Source organism: Cherax quadricarinatus, chromosome 47 (genome assembly GCF_038502225.1).
Source record: "Cherax quadricarinatus isolate ZL_2023a chromosome 47, ASM3850222v1, whole genome shotgun sequence".
In the NCBI taxonomy this organism is placed as follows: domain Eukaryota; kingdom Metazoa; phylum Arthropoda; class Malacostraca; order Decapoda; family Parastacidae; genus Cherax; species Cherax quadricarinatus.
The window spans coordinates 2,540,112-2,563,515 of NC_091338.1; the positions used below are offsets into that span (position 1 = coordinate 2,540,112).

Consider the following 23,404-nt stretch of genomic DNA (forward strand, 5'->3'; position numbering starts at 1 on the left):
TAACAATGCACACAATATATTACTTAATCCTATTACACTGTAAACTTACATACCACTGGAGATAAAAAAAAATTCTCTCAATACTTTCTGGTTAAAACACACAATAATAATATAAAATCACAAGATATAAATATTCCATAGGCACATACAATTACATAAGAAGAACATAAGAAAGAAGGAACACTGCAACAAGCCTAACGACCCATGCAAAGCAGGTCCATGCCATGCCACCCCCTGGCCTAGAACAATGACCACCTAGTCAGGTCACTTCCACTTAAGGAAGGAGCATGGCACCAGACCTGGTAGCCCAAGCTAGTCAGGTCCAACTCACACTCACCCACACCCACTCATGTATTTATCCAACCTATTTTTAAAACTACACAAGATCTTAGCTTCTATGATGGTACTCGGGAGTTTGTTCCACTCATCCACAACTCTATTACCAAACCAGTGCTTTCCTATGTCCTTCCTGAATCTGAACTTTTCCAACTTGAAACCATTGCTGCGAGTCCTGTCTTGGCTGGATATTTTCAGCACACTATTTACATCCCCTTTATTTATTCCTGTTTTCCATTTATACACCTCAATCATATCCCCCCTAATTCTACGCCTTTCTAGAGAGTGCAGATTCAGGGCCCTCAGTCTATCCTCATAGGGAAGGTTTCTGATACATGAGATCAGCTTTGTCATCCTCCTCTGTATGTTTTCCAGTGCACTTATATCCATTCTGCAATATGGTGACCAGAACTGTGCAGCATAATCTAAATGAGGCCTAACCAAGGATATATAGAGTTGAAGAACAACCTGAGGACTTCTATTATTTATACTTCTTGATATGAAGCCAAGGATTCTGTTAAGTTTATTGGGAACACTTATGCACTGTTGTCTTGGTTTCAGATTACTGCTAACCAGAAATCCTAAATCCTTTTTGCAATCAGTAGTATTAAGATCTACACTATTTAGTTTATAAGTGGCATGGTCATTGTCCTGTCCAACATTTAGAACTTTGCATTTGTCTATATCAAACTGCATCTGCCACTTCTCCGACCACTGCATCAGTCTATTCAAATCATCCTGGAGTACAGTAACACTAATTTTAATTACTGTAAGCCAGAGCATGGTACGACACGTCTGTCCCCTCATGTATTAATGGCATACAAAACCGACAAGTAAATGAATAAGACACGAGATACTGTGTAGACATTCTTCTGATGTCTCCCCTATTATTCTCAATTTTGAATTGGCAAAGTCACTGCTGGGTGAAACATCTCCACAATAAAGATACCTAAGTGTTGAACATGTTTTATTCATCTGTCCTTTCTTAGTCCAAGATATTAATGATGTGAAAAGACCCTGTCCAACTGCTATGATTTTCTCACCAAAGCACAAGGCTGGGATTCCTCATCCCTTTATTATGCACTCTAATACTGAATTAAATATCACATACAGTAGAGTTTACCTGCTTCTGAGAGAGTTACAAAAATATACAGCATATCACTATTATTATCTTGTTTAAACAGGATTATGCACATGTTATCTAGACAATAAACTGGGTGAGGCATGAGGAGGAAGAAAGAAACTGAAATATGTGCAGAGGTGGGGAAGATCATCTGGTGTGAGCAGCGAACCACTGCACCTCTCACTGCCCTCTCACTCAGTGGTATCAGCATCAGTGACTTTAGTAGCAATCATGGCGCATGGGCACGTGCCACAGTTTAAGCCAAGGCACAGGCTTTAAGTCACAAAATTTTTTGATGAAAAAACATCCCCACTATTTATGGGAGAAAAAGGGGTATGGGGCATTTAGGACTGATCCAAGGAAAGGGAGGTAACTCAGATTCACTGTATCAAGAGCCTTTCATTGCAGCAAAGAATCCCCTTGAAGGGTAAAGAATAAAATAATTTGCATAAACCAAAGTCAAAAATTGTATAATACAGTATATATAGTTGTTAATACTGTAGTTAACATGGAAGTTGAACGTTTTTATCTGATACTGGAGAGTCTAGTGACAACAATTAGGTGGCTTGACAAATTGGTACCATGTCTCTTTATATTCTGGCCCATAAAATAAAATTTTTTATTTACATAAATCATTGCAATTATTTTCTCCACAACTTAAGTAAAATTCAGGAGCGTAATCGTGTTTATAATTTTTTTCATGAATGAAGGCTTTCAAGCAGGTGTCTATATAAGCCAATATTTCACCTCATAAAAAATTTATATTAAATTTAAATATTTTGTTTAAAAACCACAAGCACTTAAAACAGTAAATGGAAACCCATAGTAAAGTCACAATTTAATGGACTAATAAGGGTAAGAGGATGGCCAGTAATGGTGACTGTGGTGATAGAAGTGAATCTGATTGTAACATTACTCAGCACTTCTGTGACTAATGGACTTTGTCCACTGTTTCCGAGTCAGTTGACACCACACTTTTTCTTTGTGTTTAGCACATCGGCCATTTCCCACCAAGGTAGGGTGACCCAAAAAAGAATAAACACTTTCATCATCACTAACTCCATCACTCTTGCCAGAGGTGTGCCGATACTACAGTTCAGCAGATTCTGTCCCATATTATTTGAAGCCCATAAATGGAGGTCCATTAAATCGAGGGTTTACTGTACAATACATACTTTGCCAAGCCACAACTCGGCTAACCAAGACCTTTTATACAGCGGTTAGTTAAGTCCAGTTCTCCAACTAACACTGATGAGGCTCCTTCTAGTTTAAGGTCTATTTGCTTTAATTCATTTCCTTCCACTTCTTTAATTGAGAATGATCTGAGTATAAAGAATTAAGCTAATTAATGCATATCCTAAAAAGATGGAAAAAATCCATTTTAAATTATATTTTTTTTTATCATACTGGCCATCTGGCACCATGGCAGGGATTGTCCAAAAAAAATCATTATTAATTCAACAGCTGTCTTGCCAGAGGTGTACAGACATACATAACAATTCAAAAGATTTACAAGTCCTTTTTATTATAAAAGAACTATTATAATATAATGCACAAAAGATTTGAAGATCTAGAGTATTTTTTTTTTAACACACCAATCATTTCTCACCAATGTGTTGTGAACCAAGAAAATGAGAAAACACATTCACCATCAATCATTCAATTATTGTCTTGCCAGAAGTGTGCTGACATCAGTTCAGATGTCTCTCCAAACTGCAACACTACAGTCTCATTATGACTCCACCACAGATATTGGTTTACCTAAAATTCCCCCACCACAAACTTTCACTTTGATATATGTGACACTGCTGTAAAGCCGAGAATGTTGTATTGGAGCTGGATAAATTTCACTTCTCGCACTCAAACTTGTAAAATAAGCTTGTACTCTCTCACATTTTACTTCAATTTGTAAAAATATGCTTATCCTATCTCACAACCACACTTCTACAAGCTAAATAAAATGATATATGCAAACTAACCTTATCGTCCATCCATTTTCTTCAGTATCTACCACCATTGGTGGTTGATCAGGATTTTCTGTCATTACTTGCTCTGTGCTTTCAAGTGAATTTCCTGATGCCAAATTTTCATTCTCTTCAATATGAGCATTATCCTCAAGTTTTCCAGAGTTATTCTCACATATCAGAGTTACTATCCTGAAAAGCAAAGGATTAATAATTAATACAGTTACCCTTGCAAAACACAGGGAATACATTACTGAAAAATAGGCATGTAATTAAAAATTGTATTATGTGGGGTGAAGAATGAGTCAAATAAGGCTTCATTTTAGACAGCTTAATATATACCAAGTAGTTTTCTTTTATTTTTGCACCTGACAATATTAAAAAACTTGATCAGGATTATAACTGTCCTCAGAAAATAATTTGTGCAGAGACAGCCGAGTAGCTTCCCATGACTAAATGATCAGCTGATGAGCCCTTGCAACCAAACATTTTTATGAAGCACTTAGCATACTTAGCATACACTATTGTGAAGACTTTCCTTTCTTCTCACACATGATTTAATAGCACAGGAGGCTTTCTTTTTTCTCTTAGTATCTACGTACTAAGCAAGGCCACTTTTTTTTCCAACTTAATCCACACTTTAGAAACTTTCCTGTAGTCAAATTCAGACAAGACCAAGGCTGAATGATAAGGATTTAAAAAACAAATTGTCTCTTGGCTCCCCAGGAAAACAGAATTTTTTCGATAAAATTTAATCAACGAAGATAATGAACATGAACTTTGCCTTTGTGTTACAGGTGTATCACTGGTGACTGTGGCTGGACCCAGATGTAGCTCAAGGCTGAAGGGAACAACTGGCCCACACCACTTGTAACACAATGACACAATTAGTGCCACCCTCCAGCTTATTCCACACACGAATAACCTGAAACAAATGTAGACTCCATGGATTAAATCAAAATGATGTACCAGTAGTCTACATGGATTAAAGAAGGGTGTAGTGTATACAGATTAGAGTAGCATGATGTAGTTTATACAGATTAGAGTAGCATGATGTAGTTTACATGGTTTAAATCAGAATGCTCTAGAGTCAAGTTCTAATGGCAATTCACTGGGTTAGCGGTGCACCTAGGAGTCTGTGGAGACAAAGAACTTTGTCCTTGGAGGCAAAGAGGGGAATGTATGAGAGTATAGTTTTACCAACGCTCTTATATGGGTGTGAAGCATGGGTGATGAATGTTGCAGCGAGGAGAAGGCTGGAGGCAGTGGAGATGTCATGTCTGAGGGCAATGTGTGGTGTGAATATAATGCAGAGAATTCGTAGTTTGGAAGTTAGGAGGAGGTGCGGGATTACCAAAACTGTTGTCCAGAGGGCTGAGGAAGGGTTGTTGAGGTGGTTCGGACATGTAGAGAGAATGGAGCGAAACAGAGTGACTTCAAGAGTGTATCAGTCTGTAGTGGAAGGAAGGCGGGGTAGGGGTCGTCCTAGGAAAGGTTGGAGGGAGGGGGTAAAGGAGGTTTTGTGTGCAAGGGGCTTGGACTTCCAGCAGGCATGCGTGAGCGTGTTTGATAGGAGTGAATGGAGACAAATGGTTTTTAATACTTGACGTGCTGTTGGAGCGCGAGCAAAGTAACATTTATGAAGGGGTTCAGGGAAACCGGCAGGCCGGACTTGAGTCCTGGAGATGGGAAGTACAGTGCCTGCACTCTGAAGGAGGGGTGTTAATGTTGCAGTTTAAAAACTGTAGTGTAAAGCACCCTTCTGGCAAGACAGTGATGGAGTGAATGATGGTGAAAGTTTTTCTTTTATGGGCCACCCTGCCTTGGTGGGAATCGGCCAGTGATAATAAAAAAAAAAAAATGTATTACACTGGACAGTAATAACATGTAAGAATATTCTGAGTGTTATCTGTGACCCTCACCACAGTACAGCTGGGATGCCAACTTATGATGTTATGGTACACCTGAAAATCATTTGTTATACAGATGTTCAGAACTCAGAACCCAGTTTTCCATAGACATCCATGTTATAATCAAAGATGATTTCCTGAAGCATAAAATTATGGGTTTAATTTAATTTAGTTTTAATAATGAAATAAAAAATATTTTATGATACTACTTACATGAGTCCTCCTCTATTCCCTTTCCTCCCTCTCCCATTCTCTAGCCTCCCTCCTTCTCTTGCATTCTCTTTTGCCCACTCTTTCTTTCTCTCCCACCCTCTCTCCTACCATATCTGACAACACTACACAGGTGGCAGCAACTGGACTGCCTCAATCTCTTCCATTTTCTTCCTCACTTTCTCCCTCACTCCTGGTGAGGGTTGGTGCAGACCAGACTGTAGCTTGGGAGGGAGGGTGAGTGACAGCCAAGCTGCTGCACCTTACTCATTTACACACACTGGACGATGTGGCCAGGGCGCCACCCGGTGGACTAATGTAATTATTTATTCTACAGGTCTTGACCAATCACTGCTAAACATACTTAAGTCCTATACACATGCATAAAACTTATCAGCTGCCTCCCATCAAGGAAGGGAACCTTAAAGAAGAAAACACATCCACCAACATTCACTCAATTGCTGTGTTTCCAGAAGTGTGCTGATATCACAATCAAATTAACCCTTCCTTCAGAGTGCAGGCATTGTACTTCCCACCTCCAGGACTCGAGCGTGGCTAACCAGTTTTCCCGAATCCCTTCATAAATGTTACTTTGCTCACACTTCAACAGCATGTCCAGCACCTCAACAACCCCTTCTCAGCCCTCTGGATAATAATACTCTTAGCAGCCCTGCACCTCCCTCCAGTCTCCAAACTACAAATTGTCTGCATAATATTCACACCACATGTTGCCCTCAAACACATCATCTCCACTGCCTTCACCCTCCTCCTCAATGCAACATTCACAACCCATGCTGCACACCCATGTAAGTGTTAGTACCACTATACTCTCGTACATCCCCCTTTTTGCCTCCATGGAAAATGTTCTCTGTCTCCAGAGGTGCTTCAATGCATCACTCACCTTTTTCCTTATTCAATTCTATGATTCACCTCGTCTCTCTCTCACTGTACTTATATATTTTACTTTACATGCTAAACAATTTTTCAAGTATTTTACAGTACCTGACAGTTGAAGGAGAGACTGTGGTTAGTCGTAAGCAGCCACCGCCAGTGAAGGCTTCAGTTGTTTCAAGGGTCATTGTGGCAGAGCCTTGTTCCTAAGCCCATAAAGATACAATGTAGATTATTTATGTTATAATCAATGCTAATTGGGAATCTGAGGTATACAACAATTTTTTAAATCAGAGATCAGGAGTTTAATTAACGAATCAAATTTACAAAAATGCTGCAGTTTAAGTAGGATCTAGTAATTATTACCCCTATTACATTCTTTGCTAAATTATTTCTCTTTTACTATCCTCCCAAAAGAGATGTACAGTCATGAAATTAGTAGGCCAGTGTGCTGACCACTGTACCATGGCCTGCTATTTTAGGACTGGCTCACTGTTGGTTTCAATTCCAGCTTTCTCAGTGGATCTAAGAGCATTACCATGTGATAATTATGGGTGAAAACTACCAGACATTTGCATGGGGGCTAAAACATACTAGTCATACTGTCCACTGTTACCAAAAGTATTTCAACCCATCCTCCAAAATAAAGAATGCAGTTGACCCTTGAACAACATGGGCTTGAACTGCATGGGTCCACCTATGTGAAATTTTTTCAATATATTGGAAATTTTTTTGGAGATTTACAACAGAAAAAAATAAGCAAAAGTTAGGTATATCATGAATGCATAAAATATACATGTATGTAGATACTAGTCTAATTTATCATTTAATACCATAAAATATACACAAATCTATTATAAAAAGTTAAAATTGATCAAAACTTATGTACACAAACAATTACAGATTGTACCTGTTCCATTCACAGTCGAGAGAAATGTTAACAAATGTAAAGACCCAATAATATAATAATAATATAATAATAGGATGAGGTTAATCATAGAATTGATGAGGAAAAAAAGGTGAGTGGTGCATTGAGGTATATGTGGAGTCAAAAAATGTTATCTATGGAGGCAAAGAAGGGAATGTATGAAAGTATAGTAGTGCCAACACTCTTATATGGGTGTGAAGCTTGGGTTGTGAATGCAGCAGCGAGGAGACGGTTGGAGGCAGTGGAGATGTCCTGTCTAAGGGCAATGTGCAGTGTAAATATTATGCAGAAAATTCGGAGTGTGGAAATTAGGAGAAGGTGTGGAGTTAATAAAAGTATTAGTCAGAGGGCTGAAGAGGGGTTGTTGAGGTGGTTTGGTCATTTAGAGAGAATGGATCAAAGTAGAATGACATGGAGAGCATTTAAATCTGTAGGAGAAGGAAGGCGGTGTAGGGGTCGTCCTTGAAAAGGTTGGAAGAGGTAAGGGAGGTTTTGTGGGCGAGGGGCTTGGACTTCCAGCAAGCGTGCATGAGCGTGTTCGATAGGAGTGAATGGAGACGAATGGTATTTGGGACCTGACGATCTGTTGGAGTGTGAGCAGGGTAATATTTAGTGAAGGGATTCAGGGAAACCAGTTATTTTTATATAGCCGGACTTGAGTCCTGGAAATGGGAAGTACAATGCCTGCACTCTAAAGGAGGGGTTTGGGATATTGACAGTTTGGAGAGATATATTGTGTATTTTTATACGTATATACTTCTAAACTGTTGTATTCTGGGCACCTCTGCAAAAACAGTGATTATGTGTGAGTAAGGTGAAAGTGTTGAATGATGATGAAAGTATTTTCTTTTTGGGGATTTTCTTTCTCTTTGGGTCACCCTGCCTCGGTGGGAGACGGCCGACTTGTTGGAAAAAAAAAAATAATAGATAACTAAAAATAATAATAATAATAATAATAATTAAAAAAAAAATAATTACTTGTCACCCTGCCTCGGTGGGATATGGCTGGTGTGTTGAAAGAGAGAAAAATAATATATATAACAACATTAATAATAATAATTTTTTTAACATGCTGGCTGTCTCCCACCAAGGCAGGGTGACCCAAAAAAGAAACAAAAGTTTTTCTTCTTTTTACATTTAGTAATTTATGCAGAACCGGTTCTTCTCCACTTTCCCATTGGGAAATAAAAAGAACGATATATTATTACAGATCATACATGTTCCATTTGCAGTCGAGAGAAATGTAAACAAATACAAAGATGCTATATTAAATCACAAATAATTATGAATTTTCTTTTCATATTTAATGTTGAGTGTTCGTAATACATCTAACATCTACAGTGTTTTGTATCATATAAGACAATACGATGCCCCGTGGCCTGGTGGCAAAAGCTCTCGCTTCACATGGTGAGGGGTCTGGGTTCCATTCCCAGTGAAGGGGTGGAAATATTAGACATGTTTCCTTACACCAGTTGTCTATGTTCACCGATCAGTAAAATGGGTACCTGGGTGTTAGTCGACTGGTGCAGGTCACATCCTGGAACAAAACTGACCTAATTTGCCCGAGATGCTCTGCATGACAAGGGGCTTTCTATGCAGTAGTATGTCATTGATGTCAGCTAGGCCTGTATACCTTGTACACGTACTTGTAGTAAATAAAGATTTTTTTTTTTTTTTTTTCAACAAGTCGGTCGTCTCCCACCGAGGCAGGGTGACCCAAAAAAAGAAAGAAAATCCCCAAAAAGAAAATACTTTCATCATCATTCAACACTTTCACCACACTCACACATTATCACTGCTTTTGCAGAGGTGCTCAGAATATAACAGTTTAGAAGCATATACGTATAGAGATACACAACATATCCCTCCAAACTGCCAATATCCCAAACCCCTCCTTTAAAGTGCAGGCATTGTACTTCCCATTTCCAGGACTCAAGTCTGACTATATGAAAATAACCGGTTTCCCTGAATCCCTTCACTAAATATTGCCCTGCTCACACTCCAACAGATCGTCAGGTCCCAAGTATCATTCGTCTCCATTCACTCCTATCTAACACGCTCATGCACGCTTGCTGGAAGTCCAAGCCCCTCACCCACAAAACCTCCTTTACCCCCTCTTTCCAACCCTTTCGAGGACGACCCCTACCCCTCTTTCCTTCCCCTATAGATTTATATGCTTTCCATGTCATTCTACTTTGATCCATTCTCTCTAAATGACCAAACCACCTCAACAACCCCTCTTCTGCCCTCTGACTAATGCTTTTATTAACTCCACACCTTCTCCTAATTTCCACACTCCGAATTTTCTGCATAATATTTACACCACACATTGCCCTTAGACAGGACATCTCCACTGCCTCCAACCGTCTCCTCGCTGCTGCATTTACCACCCAAGCTTCACATCCATATAAGAGTGTTGGTACTACTATACTTTCATACATTCCCTTCTTTGCCTCTATAGATAACGTTTTTTGACTCCACATATACCTCAACGCACCACTCACCTTTTTTCCCTCATCAATTCTGTGATTAACCTCATCCTTCATAAATCCATCCGCCGACACGTCAACTCCCGAGTATCTGAAAACATTCACTTCTTCCATACTCCTCCTCCCCAATTTGATATCCAATTTTTCTTTATCTAAATCATTTGATACCCTCATCACCTTACTCTTTTCTATGTTCACTTTCAACTTTCTACCTTTACACACATTCTCAAACTCATCCACTAACCTTTGCAATTTTTCTTTAGAATCTCCCATAAGCACAGTATCATCAGCAAAAAGTAACTGTGTCAATTCCCATTTTGAATTTGATTCCCCATAATTTAATCCCACCCCTCTCCTGAACACCCTAGCATTTACTTCTTTTACAACCCCATCTATAAATATATTAAACAACCATGGTGACATTACACATCCCTGTCTAAGACCTACTTTTACCGGGAAGTATTCTCCCTCTCTTCTACACACCCTAACCTGAGCCTCACTATCCTCATAAAAGCTCTTTACAGCATTTAGTAACTTACCACCTATTCCATATACTTGCAACATCTGCCACATTGCTCCTCTATCCACTCTATCATATGCCTTTTCTAAATCCATAAATGCAATAAAAACTTCCCTACCTTTATCTAAATACTGTTCACATATATGCTTCAATGTAAACACTTGATCTACACATCCCCTATCCACTCTGAAACCTCCTTGCTCGTCCGCAATTCTACATTCTGTCTTACCTCTAATTCTTTCAATTATAACCCTACCGTATACTTTTCCTGGTATACTCAGTAAACTTATTCCTCTATAATTTTTACAATCTCTTTTGTCCCCTTTCCCTTTATATAAAGGGACTATACATGCTCTCTGCCAATCCCTAGGTACCTTCCCCTCTTTCATACATTTATTAAACAAAAGTACCAACCACTCCAACACTATATCCCCCCCTGCTTTTAACATTTCTGTCATGATCCCATCAGTTCCAGCTGCTTTACCCCCTTTCATTCTACGTAATGCCTCACGTACCTCCACCACACTTACATTCTGCTCTTCTTCACTCCTAAAAGATGGTATACCTCCCTGGCCAGTGCATGAAATTACCGCCTCCCTTTCTTCCTTAACATTTAAAAGTTCCTCAAAATATTCTCGCCATCTACCTAATACCTCCCTCTCCCCATCTACTAACTCCCCTACTCTGTTTTTAACTGACAAATCCATACTTTCCCTAGGCTTTCTTAACTTGTTTAACTCACTCCAAAATTTTTTCTTATCTTCATTAAAATTTCTTGACAGTGCCTCTCCCACTCTATCATCTGCTCTCCTTTTGCACTCTCTCACCACTCTCTTCACCTTTCTTTTACTCTCCATATACTCTGCTCTTCTTATAACACTTCTGCTTTGTAAAAACCTCTCGTAAGCTACCTTTTTCTCTTTTATCACACCCTTTACTTCATCATTCCACCAATCACTCCTCTTTCCTCCTGCCCCCACCCTCCTATAACCACAAACTTCTGCCCCACATTCTAATACTGCATTTTTTAAACTATTCCAACCCTCTTCAACCCCCCCACTACTCATCTTTGCACTAGCCCACCTTTCTGCCAATAGTCGCTTATATCTCGCCCGAACTTCCTCCTCCCTTAGTTTATACACTTTCACCTCCCTCTTACTTGTTGTTGCCACCTTCCTCTTTTCCCATCTACCTCTTACTCTAACTGTAGCTACAACTAAATAATGATCCGATATATCAGTTGCCCCTCTATAAACATGTACATCCTGGAGCCTACCCATCAACCTTTTATCCACCAATACATAATCTAACAAACTACTTTCATTACGTGCTACATCATACCTTGTATATTTATTTATCCTCTTTTTCATAAAATATGTATTACTTATTACCAAATTTCTTTCTACACATAGCTCAATTAAAGGCTCCCCATTTACATTTACCCCTGGCACCCCAAAATTACCTACTACTCCCTCCATAACATTTTTACCCACTTTAGCATTGAAATCCCCAACCACCATTACTCTCACACTTGATTCAAAACTCCCCACGCATTCACTCAACATTTCCCAGAATCTCTCTCTCTCCTCTACACTTCTCTCTTCTCCAGGTGCATACACGCTTACTATAACCCACTTTTCACATCCAATCTTTATTTTACTCCACATAATCCTTGAATTTATACATTTGTAGTCCCTCTTTTCCTGCCATAGCTTATCCTTCAACATTATTGCTACTCCTTCTTTAGCTCTAACTCTATTTGAAACCCCTGACCTAATCCCATTTATTCCTCTCCATTGAAACTCTCCCACCCCCTTCAGCTTTGTTTCACTTAAAGCCAGGACATCCAGTTTCTTCTCATTCATAACATCCACAATCATCTCTTTCTTATCATTTGCACAACATCCACGCACATTCAGACTTCCCACTTTGACAATTTTCTTCTTCTTATTCTTTTTAGTAATCTTTACAGGAAAAGGGGTTACTAGTCCATTGTTCCCGGCATTCTAGTTGACTTTTACAACACGCATGGCTTACGGAGGAAAAATTCTTATTCCACTTCCCCATGGATATAAAAGGAAAAGTAATAAGACCAAGAACTATTAAGATAAAATCAAAGAAAACTCAGATGAGTGTGTATAAATAAACGTGTACATGTATGTGTAGTGTGACCTAAGTGTAAGTAGAAGTAGCAAGACGTACCTGTAATCTTGCATATTTATGAGACAGACAAAAGACACCAGCAATCCTACCATCATGTAAAACAATTACAGGCTTTCGTTTTACACTCACTTGGCAGGACGGTAGTACCTCCCTGGGTGGTTGCTGTCTACCAACCTACTACCTACAAATAAAGATATTATATATTATAATACTGATGTAGGTACTGAACAGACAGACAATTCATCTTGTAAGCAGACAACGTAAACTTATGGTTTTGATAAATACAGTACAGTACTGTAAATGTATTTTCCTTATGATTTTCTTAATTTTTTTTTTTTTTTTTCAACAAGTCGGCCGTCTCCCACCGAGGCAGGGTGACCCAAAAAAAGAAAGAAAATCCCCAAAAAGAAAATACTTTCATCATCATTCAACACTTTCACCACATTCGCACATTATCACTGTTTTTGCAGAGGTGCTCAGAATACAACAGTCTAAAAGCATACACATATAAAGATACACAACATATCCCTCCAAACTGCCAATATCCCAAACCCCTCCTTTAAAGTGCAGGCATTGTACTTCCCATTTCCAGGACTCATTTCTTAATGACACTATCTATTTTGTAGCTTACCTTATTATAAGAATACAGTATATAATACATATACAAAATACATGCTAATCTATGTTTACGTTAGCAATAAGGCTTCTGGTCAACAGTAGGTGCTTAGTAGTTAATTTTTTGGAGAGTCAAAAGTTATACATGGATTTTCAACTGCATGGGGAAAGGTCGATGCCCGTAACCCCCACGTTGTTCATGGGTCACCTCTATGTGAATACTAACTAGTTCAGTGATGATGATGATGTCTCTCCACTACCAGACATAACCTTCCCATATATGTAATTTGAATATTGCTATTTAAATATATATGTAACTATAGATCAATTAAGATAAAAGTAAAATAATGTAACCTAGAATAACATATATTCTTTTTTTCGGCTTACACTGTGCAGAAAATGTGGCACATTAACATGTCACAGAACCAGAATGATCTTTGGAGGAGAGGCTCACAAGGATAAACTTAAATATTATTCAGGGCTAGTGATTCTCATCTCATTTGGTACACTCAGTGTTTTCAACTTTAATTATAAATAAACAGTAAAGTTTGACTAGTTAAATTTCAGTTGCATCATGAAAACATACTTGGGACCAAAGAGGTTGGTACTGCTGCTTGCTCAGATCATACCAAGGATTACTTCCCTCAATCTGAAAGCACAAAACAATTAATATCCTATTTATTCTCAGGTCTAAGCACTGTCTGTGTTTGAAGGACCAGGCAAAACAAATGAAGATTTGCCTTCATTTTCCTCAAAAAAATAGCACTGTAATCCTTGTGGATTCAGATTCATTTGATATATTTTTTTATGTTTGGAGAAAAGTAAGTGAAGCTCAAGAGTGTTTTACAATATATGGCACATAAGGTGAACACTGCCATTCGCCAGCTATTTTTTAATGTTCAGCATAGTCTTCTGTGCATGTCACTGACAGCAGCTTGTTACAATTTGCTATGGTCAAAATTTACTAAACACAATGTGATTTTATGTTATCAGACTGTCCCAGGCTCCTCAACTTATTTCTCTTTCATTTAAGTTGCTAAGGAATGGATCTAAGCAGCGTGCTGCTGGCAACAGTGAAGAACATGCCTTTATTGGGAAAACATTTCAATGTGTTGATATTTACTGCTAGCAATCAGACTGCAGAGCACTTAAAAACTGTCACAATAGAAAGACATGGGGTTCAAATCCCATTCTGCAAGTTATTCACAATTGTGTCATTGTGATTTTGCAAGCCAGTGATGTTGGCACAAACTTACTGATGGGTGTTCCACAACAGCAAATATGTATATGTATACAGCAATGAGTTGGAATTACATCAATACAAATCAAAGTACATAAAGTGTATTTAAAAATATGCACTTAACACCCTTTTCTTACAGTCTTGAAATCCTACAAAGTGTCAAGGTCATGTTTTACACAACAGCTACAAAAAATGAAACACAGTCTGTAAATTCTGTTTTGGGACTCACAAAGAGTTAGAGCTTACCTGCTCTTTAACTTGTACGGAGTTTGAAAACCTGTCAAACTGCATGCCTGGCTTGACCACTCACAAAGTATGAGCAACACTAAGTATTAAAGCTCTGAAATTTTGATCTGACCTTCATATAATTCTTTATTGTAAGTAGGATATGTTAAACTACTTCAAACTATTCTATTAAGAATGGGCAATCTTTGGACCAACATGCAATGTTGTTAGCAAGTAAAGGAAGTACAAGAGGGCCCCGTTTTACAGCACTTAGTTTTACAGAGTTTCACTAATGAATTGGTTTTCAATTATACCAATTCTTCATTTATTCAGTTTTCCTACAACAAATATATTCACCACTCACTATAAGCTAGGGATGAAAATATTTTAAGGTAAGTAATGTGTGTACTGTATATGTATTTTTTAGACCTAGATCTATTGCTCAACATAAAATTGTGTAAACATGTTATCATTTGAAAGAGAAAAATAGATGTTTCACTTTACAGCAATTTTCACTTTACAGCAATTTTCACTTTACAGCAGTAGCCCAGAACCTAACCTGCTGTATAAAGCAGGCCCTCCTGTAGCAGGTTAGCTCAAGGCAGAGGCATAGTTCAGTGGGTTTCAGTCACTTTCTAAAATGGTTTATTTCATTCCATTGATTTAATTTTAAAAGCAACTTTTTTTTACAACATTTCACAACTATTTATCTAGAAAAAGATAAAATTCCCTCAAAATAATGCCAACCTTCCCTCGCAGAAAATGTTTTGATCCAAAGCCTTGGCAGAAAGATGTTCGAAATGGTAAGCAGGAAGGCCCATGATGTGCAAGGTAAGGGGCCAAGGAGCTCCACATCATCTTCTCAGCTTCTACAAAATTATCTTGAGTTTCATGTGTCCATCCTTGGGCAAATATAGCAGCTGATAAATTGTGCAATCGTGCTGCCTCCAGAGCCTAAAAATATAATTGCAAGTCATTATTATAAACATATTTAAGCTTAAACTTTTTATGTAAGTGAAAATAGAATATGGGTTACTAGCCCAGCGCTCCCATCATTTTGGTCACCTTTTACAATATGCCTGACATACATGGGAAGAAATTCTATAGCCCATTTTCAGAGCAATGTGTGTGAATATCATGCAGATGATTTGGAGTGTAGAAATTAAAAGGTAATATGCAGTGATCAAAGGTATGATTCCGAGAACAGTAGAGAGATTGTTGAGGTGGTTTGGGCATATAGAAAGGATTGATAGGGACAGGTCAATTAAGAGGGTGTATAAATCTTAGGGGGAAGGTAGTATGGGAAGGGGTCATCCCAAAAATGGTCTGAGGGAAGGGGTACAAGAAGTTTTGAGTTTCAGGTACTTGACGAACATCCAATAGGCTTATTTGTGTGTTTGATACGAGTGAATGGAGACAAATGGATTTTAATGGATGTGCTGTTTGAGTGTTAGCAGGGTAACTTTTATGAAGGGATTCAGGGGAAAACTAGATAGCCAGATTCCAGAAGGTGAAGAGGGCAGTGCCTGCACTATAGAGGAGGACTGGGAATGTTGCAGATAGAGGGGGGATCTGACAGAGTGAATGTGTTGTTTTCTTTGGGTTGCCCTGCCTTAGCAAGAAATGGCCATTGTGTTTAAAATAAGATCAATAGAGAACTACTCTTGGTTATTGAAAAAATATGTTTCATGTATAAAATTACCACAGTAAAAGCAAAAATGCAGAAGCCCAGGAAAGAATACATTTATACACAGTTAAAAATGTTTCTGCTATAATAACTGTTGATTAAATGAAATTATTTTTTTTTCATAATAGAATTTCCTGTCTTAATTTTGTTTAAAATTCTCAACGAATTCAAACAAGATCATCCAACCAGAAAAGTTTCCTACAATTATAAGGTCTAATAATTTTTTAAAGACACAAAGGTTAATTACAGCAATTAAACTACACATCTGTTTCACCACTTACAGTAATAATAGCAGAATCAATAATAGTAATAACATTAATATAATGCAGTAATAATAATCCAATAATAGAATAATAATAATAATAATAATAATAATGCAGTAGAATCCCCATATCCACTGATTCATTATCCACGGTTTACTGTGGCCCAAAAATACCACTTAATTTTACATAATAATGGCCCCAAAATGCAAAAGTAGACAAACTGGCAGTTCTTCAAAGCCTAAGAGAAGCATTGAAGTGCTTCCCATCATTGAAAAAGTAATAACTCTCCACTTATTGTGCATAATTTATTAATTAAATTTTATAATAGGTACCTACATGATTACACAAAGGGTTTGCTACTATCTGCAGTTTCAGTATCCACGGCAGGTCCTTGAAACGTATCCCCCCATCGATATGGGGGTCCTACTGTATAATAATAAGATAATAATAATTAGTTACTGTTACAGTACTTTATGGGTGTTAAATTTTCCTCCTTCATAGAAGTTACGGCCAAATACATCCAGACCCACGTAAACCTGGCCAGTCCTCTCACCAGCCACTTCTCGTGAGCGTATCAGATGATCATTTGTCCAAGTGTAGTTCAGAAAAATCCCATCACAAGCATCAAAAAATGGCCTGTGGTAAAAAATGCCCAGTGTATAGCAAACAAATTTTCACACAAGAAAAATCATTAATTAGTAACAACTCATATATTTTTTTTTTTTTTTTTTTTTCAACAAGTCGGCCGTCTCCCACCGAGGCAGGGTGACCCAAAAAAGAAAGAAAATCCCCAAAAAGAAAATACTTTCATCATCATTCAACACTTTCACCATACTCGCACATTATCACTGTTTTTGCAGAGGTGCTCAGAATACAACAGTCTAGAAGCATACACATATAAAGATACACAACATATCCCTCCAAACTGCCAATATCCCAAACCCCTCCTTTAAAGTGCAGGCATTGTACTTCCCATTTCCAGGACTCAAGTCCGACTATATGAAAATAACCGGTTTCCCTGAATCCCTTCACTAAATATTACCCTGCTCACACTCCAACAGATCGTCAGGTCCCAAGTACCATTCGTCTCCATTCACTCCTATCTAACACGCTCACGCACGCTTGCTGGAAGTCCAAGCCCCTTACCCACAAAACCTCCTTTACCCCCTCTCTCCAACCCTTTCGAGGACGACCCCTACCCCGCCTTCCTTCCCCTATAGATTTATATGCTTTCCATGTCATTCTACTTTGATCCATTCTCTCTAAATGACCAAACCACCTCAACAACCCCTCTTCTGCCCTCTGACTAATACTTTTATTAACTCCACACCTTCTCCTAATTTCCACACTCCGAATTTTCTGCATAATATTTACACCACACATTGCCCTTAAACAGGACATCTCCACTGCCTCCAACCGTCTCCTCGCTGCTGCATTTACCACCCAAGCTTCACACCCATATAAGAGTGTTGGTACTACTATACTTTCATACATTCCCTTCTTTGCCTCCATAGATAACATTTTTTGACTCCACATATACCTCAACGCACCACTCACCTTTTTTCCCTCATCAATTCTATGATTAACCTCATCCTTCATAAATCCATCCGCCGACACGTCAACTCCCAAGTATCTGAAAACATTCACTTCTTCCATACTCCTCCTCCCCAATTTGATATCCAATTTTTCTTTATCTAAATCATTTGACACCCTCATCACCTTACTCTTTTCTATGTTCACTTTCAACTTTCTACCTTTACACACATTCCCAAACTCATCCACTAACCTTTGCAATTTTTCTTTAGAATCTCCCATAAGCACAGTATCATCAGCAAAAAGTAACTGTGTCAATTCCCATTTTGAATTTGATTCCCCATAATTTAATCCCACCCCTCTCCCAAACACCCTAGCATTTACTTCCTTAACAACCCCATCTATAAATATATTAAACAACCATGGTGACATTACACATCCCTGTCTAAGACCTACTTTTACCGGGAAATAGTCTCCCTCTCTTCTACACACCCTAACCTGAGCCTCACTATCTTCATAAAAACTCTTTACAGCATTTAATAACTTACCACCTATTCCATATACTTGCAACATCTGCCACATTGCTCCTCTATCCACTCTATCATATGCCTTTTCTAAATCCATAAATGCAATAAAAACTTCCCTACCTTTATCTAAATACTGTTCACATATATGCTTCAATGTAAACACTTGATCTACACATCCCCTACCCACTCTGAAACCTCCTTGCTCATCCGCAATCCTACATTCTGTCTTACCTCTAATTCTTTCAATTATAACCCTACCGTACACTTTTCCTGGTATACTCAGTAAGCTTATTCCTCTATAATTTTTACAGTCTCTTTTGTCCCCTTTCCCTTTATATAAAGGGACTATACATGCTCTCCGCCAATCCCTAGGTACCTTCCCCTCTTTCATACATTTATTAAACAAAAGTACCAACCACTCCAACACTATATCCCCCCCTGCTTTTAACATTTCTGTCATGATCCCATCAGTACCAGCTGCTTTACCCCCTTTCATTTTACGTAATGCCTCACGTACCTCCCCCACACTTACATTCTGCTCTTCTTCACTCCTAAAAGATGGTATACCTCCCTGACCAGTGCATGAAATTACTGCCTCTGTTTCTTCCTTAACATTTAAAAGTTCCTCAAAATATTCTCGCCATCTACCTAATACCTCCATCTCCCCATCTACTAACTCCCCTACTCTGTTTTTAACTGACAAATCCATATTTTCCCTTGGCTTTCTTAACTTGTTTAACTCACTCCAAAATTTTTTCTTATTTTCATTAAAATTTCTTGACAGTGCCTCTCCCACTCTATCATCTGCTCTCCTTTTGCACTCTCTCACCACTCTCTTTACCTTTCTTTTACTCTCCATATATTCTGCTCTTCTTATAACACTTCTGCTTTGTAAAAACCTCTCATAAGCTACCTTTTTCTCTTTTATCACACCCTTTACTTCATCATTCCACCAATCACTCCTCTTTCCTCCTGCACCCACCCTCCTATAACCACAAACTTCTGCCCCACATTCTAATACTGCATTTTTAAAACTATTCCAACCCTCTTCAACCCCCCCATTACTCATCTTTGCACTATCCCACCTTTCTGCCAATAGTCGCTTATATCTCACCCGAACTTCCTCCTCCCTTAGTTTATACACTTTCACCTCCCTCTTACTTGTTGTTGCCACCTTCCTCTTTTCCCATCTACCTATTACTCTAACTGTAGCTACAACTAAATAATGATCCGATATATCAGTTGCCCCTCTATAAACATGTACATCCTGGAGCCTACCCATCAACCTTTTATCCACCAATACATAATCTAATAAACTACTTTCATTACGTGCTACATCATACCCTGTATATTTATTTATCCTCTTTTTCATAAAATATGTATTACTTATTACCAAATTTCTTTCTACACATAGCTCAATTAAAGGTTCCCCATTTACATTTACCCGACAGGTTGTTAGGTAAGACACATATGCAACAGTTAGGCGAAACGTTTCATAATAAAGATACCTAACTGTTGCATATGTGTCTTACCTAACAACTCATATATATTACATTTTTTAAAGACACTGGCTATCTCCCACTGAGGTAGGGTGACCCAAGAATGAAGAAACACATTCACCATCATTCATTCAATCATAGTCTTATCAGAAGACAACAAAATGAAATAGTCTACACTGAGAGTGCACTACAAACACTTGTTATTGTAAATAGCAATGTATTATATGAAGTGCTAAACCTGTGTGGGTTAGTTAGTGCAAATATAAGACGAGCATCACTTCATCATAAAAGCAACTTAGTTACAAACCTTGACTATGAAAGAGACTGGGACAGGCTATCCAAAGAAATCAAAGGAAAATTACTTGTACTACAAGGTTCCTGTTTAGTAAGCACACAACTGAAGTCACCTGAGGAAACCTTTTTAGACCTGGTTCTGACAACCAAAGGAATAGAAGACTAATCATGGACTGAGTGGGGTTGGAACCCATGGCAAGTGGTTAACGCACTGGCCTGTGAGTTTTAGAATTCACTTATCATGGGTTTAAATGCCATTCGTTTCGTGATTCGTTGGCAATTGTGTTATTACGATTTCACGAGAATAAAAGACTAAATTGAAGTTGGTCGAAAATTCATCCTCACCTTGGATCACTGCAGCATACGACAGAATGCTGTACAACCCTTGAAACCCCAGTGTGACTACCAATTTATGAGAGAATTACTAGAGCAGCATCATATTTAGAGACACAACCTCTAACAATCAAAGTGGTATTGCAATATTTAGATTATGTAGAGGAATGAAAAAAATGTTCACCTCATGCAAAATTTAATATCACATAATATATGGTACCATAATAAAAATCCTACATAACACTCAAAAAAAGAAAAAAAAATTGTCCTAAGACCTATGGATGAAGCAGAGAGCAGAAAGATCCATTACAAGAAAACACCTGATGACGGGAAACCCAGTGGAAATTGGAAGAAAATGATAAAAATGATCCCAAATAAGAAGTACATATGCCAGAAATAAAAAAACAAAAAAACAAGTGAAGGTCAAAAAAACAAATATAATTATTTTATAATAGATTAATAAAACAGGCCACATATATCCAAAACAAATATTTTGTAATGGAACTCATACAGGAAAATATTGAGGGTAAAATAGTTCCTGCGAGGGTGTATAATGACCGAGGAGCGTTGCCAAATACGTACTATAGATACAGCAAGGTGCTTGACTTAACATGTGGAGCCGAACAGTACACAGCTAGGAAGATATAATGTGTCCTTTTATAGTCTAAATACTGTATTATAAATGGAATTTATAATATAAAGGATATGTAATTTACAGTAATAATAATATTAATAGTATATCTGTAATGTTATTATGACTGCATACTCTGACTCCCTATGAAAATAATTCATTATCATTGTAACATGCTTAGGCCCAGGTAGTGGATCCATTATCCTCTATTATGTTTTTGAATGTTGTTATGTGTTAATGAGAATAGAATGCATAACAACAATGTCAAATGAATTACAACAGGCTGCTACAAGAGGATAAAAGCATGCAATTAGTAAGGTTAGGGATACTCTTTACAGATCTCCAGGTTCGTCATGAACATTAAATGTAATTACAAGACACCGTATAATATATGTACATATATACATTGAATGATGGTGAAAGTGTGTTTCTTTTTTGGGTAACCCTGCCTTGGTGGGTGATAGCTGGTGTGTTAAAAAAAAATACAGAATCTGAAACTCAACCATCTTACAAAACTCTACCTGTTGTAATTATTGAGCTCATTCTGCCAACACAACTCTCCTCTTGTGGTAACACTGTCATACCACAAGACAAGAGCATCAGGGAGAGATTCTTTCATTGCCAGTGTTAACTTCTGCACAAAGTCTCTCAACTGCTCAACCTGCAAAAAGACTGTGATACAATTTTAAGGTTATCTATGCAGAAATGCTTTAACCCTTAAACTGTCCAAACGTAGATCTATGTTTGTGCGCACAGCGCTCCAAACGTAGATCTACTTTTTTTTTACATGATAAACAATGTAAGATCAAACGTAGATCTACGTTCGGAGAACTATGCGTGTGAACGTAGATCTATGTTTGGACAGTTTAAGGGTTAATGAAGAAAATTTATAAATCAGTGACATCAAGATAAAAAACTGCAATTAGTGTTGCACAATTTTTTTGTAACACATCAGCCATCTCCCACTGATGTAGGGTGACCAAAAAAAAGAGGAAACACTTTGCTGTTATTCATTCAATCACTATCATGCCAGAAGTATGCTGACATCACAGTTCTGATGGCTCTCCAAACTGCAACATCCTCATCCTTCCTTTAGGGTGCAGGGACTACACTGTACTTCCCACCTCACCTCTAGTACTCAAATCCAACTAACTGGTTTCACAAAATCCCCCTCATAAATACTGTATTGCTTTGCTCACACTCCAACAACATGCCTAGTCATAACAACCACTTGCTTCCACTCACTCTTATCAATCATTTACACATAAGACTGTTGGATATCCAATCCCCTAGCAATTAAAACCTCCTTTACCCTCCTTGACCATTGAACCTTTCCTGGAATGACCCCTACCCCTTCTTTCCTCCACCAAAGACTGATACACTTCTATTGTGCTCCATCCCCTCTTAACTGTCCAAATCACCTCAATAACTCTTCAACAGCTCTCTGAATAGTGCTCTGAATTCTCTGCATAATATTCACACCACACAAGATATGTACAGTGGTACCTTGACTTACGAGTTTAATTCGTTCCGTGACCGAGCTCGTAACTCAATTTGCTTGTAGTATATCAAATCAATATCCCTCACTGAAATTAACTGAAGTGCCATTAATCTGTTCCAGCGGAATTCCTGGCTTTCAGGAGGCAGGAGAAAATACTTCATTATAACGCTAATATCAACTCTACGGCTCATTTATCTATCACAATTGATCTAATATGACATAATAAACAATATAAATAACATAGAAACATGATATACATATACTCTAGAATGAATAAAATATGTCATTATGTGACGAGTGGTGGCAGCCACTCCTGAGGTAAAAATAATTATCACTCTGACCATATCTTCCATTCTTGCCCTTCTGAGGTCTTATTATAAGAGAATATGGAGTGTTTGTGAGGTTAACTGCACTAGATCACTAGTTTCATAAGGAAAATACTGAAACAAAAGCAATTTTCTCGTGTTTTTCTATGATTTCATGCTTTAATTCAATGGACATCCTCCTCTTCTTCTCAGCACT

At 38.0% G+C, this 23,404-nt stretch overlaps 1 protein-coding gene across 2 annotated transcripts in view; it reads right to left on the reverse strand.

Moving 5' to 3' along the window:
- The window catches only part of ENGase (cytosolic endo-beta-N-acetylglucosaminidase), a 29,087-nt gene continuing 5,683 nt past the window's right edge, over positions 1-23,404 (reverse strand). For both annotated transcript variants that reach the window (XM_053787875.2, XM_053787874.2), the window contains exons 5-12: positions 21,903-22,042; positions 17,035-17,200; positions 15,362-15,568; positions 13,736-13,798; positions 6,546-6,640; positions 4,208-4,348; positions 3,439-3,615; positions 1-2,781 (exon numbers count right to left, since the gene is read on the reverse strand). In XM_053787875.2, coding sequence (XP_053643850.2) covers positions 2,655-2,781; positions 3,439-3,615; positions 4,208-4,348; positions 6,546-6,640; positions 13,736-13,798; positions 15,362-15,568; positions 17,035-17,200; positions 21,903-22,042 — 1,116 coding nt within the window. In that variant the 3' untranslated portion in view covers positions 1-2,654. The remainder of the gene's footprint in view (positions 2,782-3,438; positions 3,616-4,207; positions 4,349-6,545; positions 6,641-13,735; positions 13,799-15,361; positions 15,569-17,034; positions 17,201-21,902; positions 22,043-23,404) is intronic.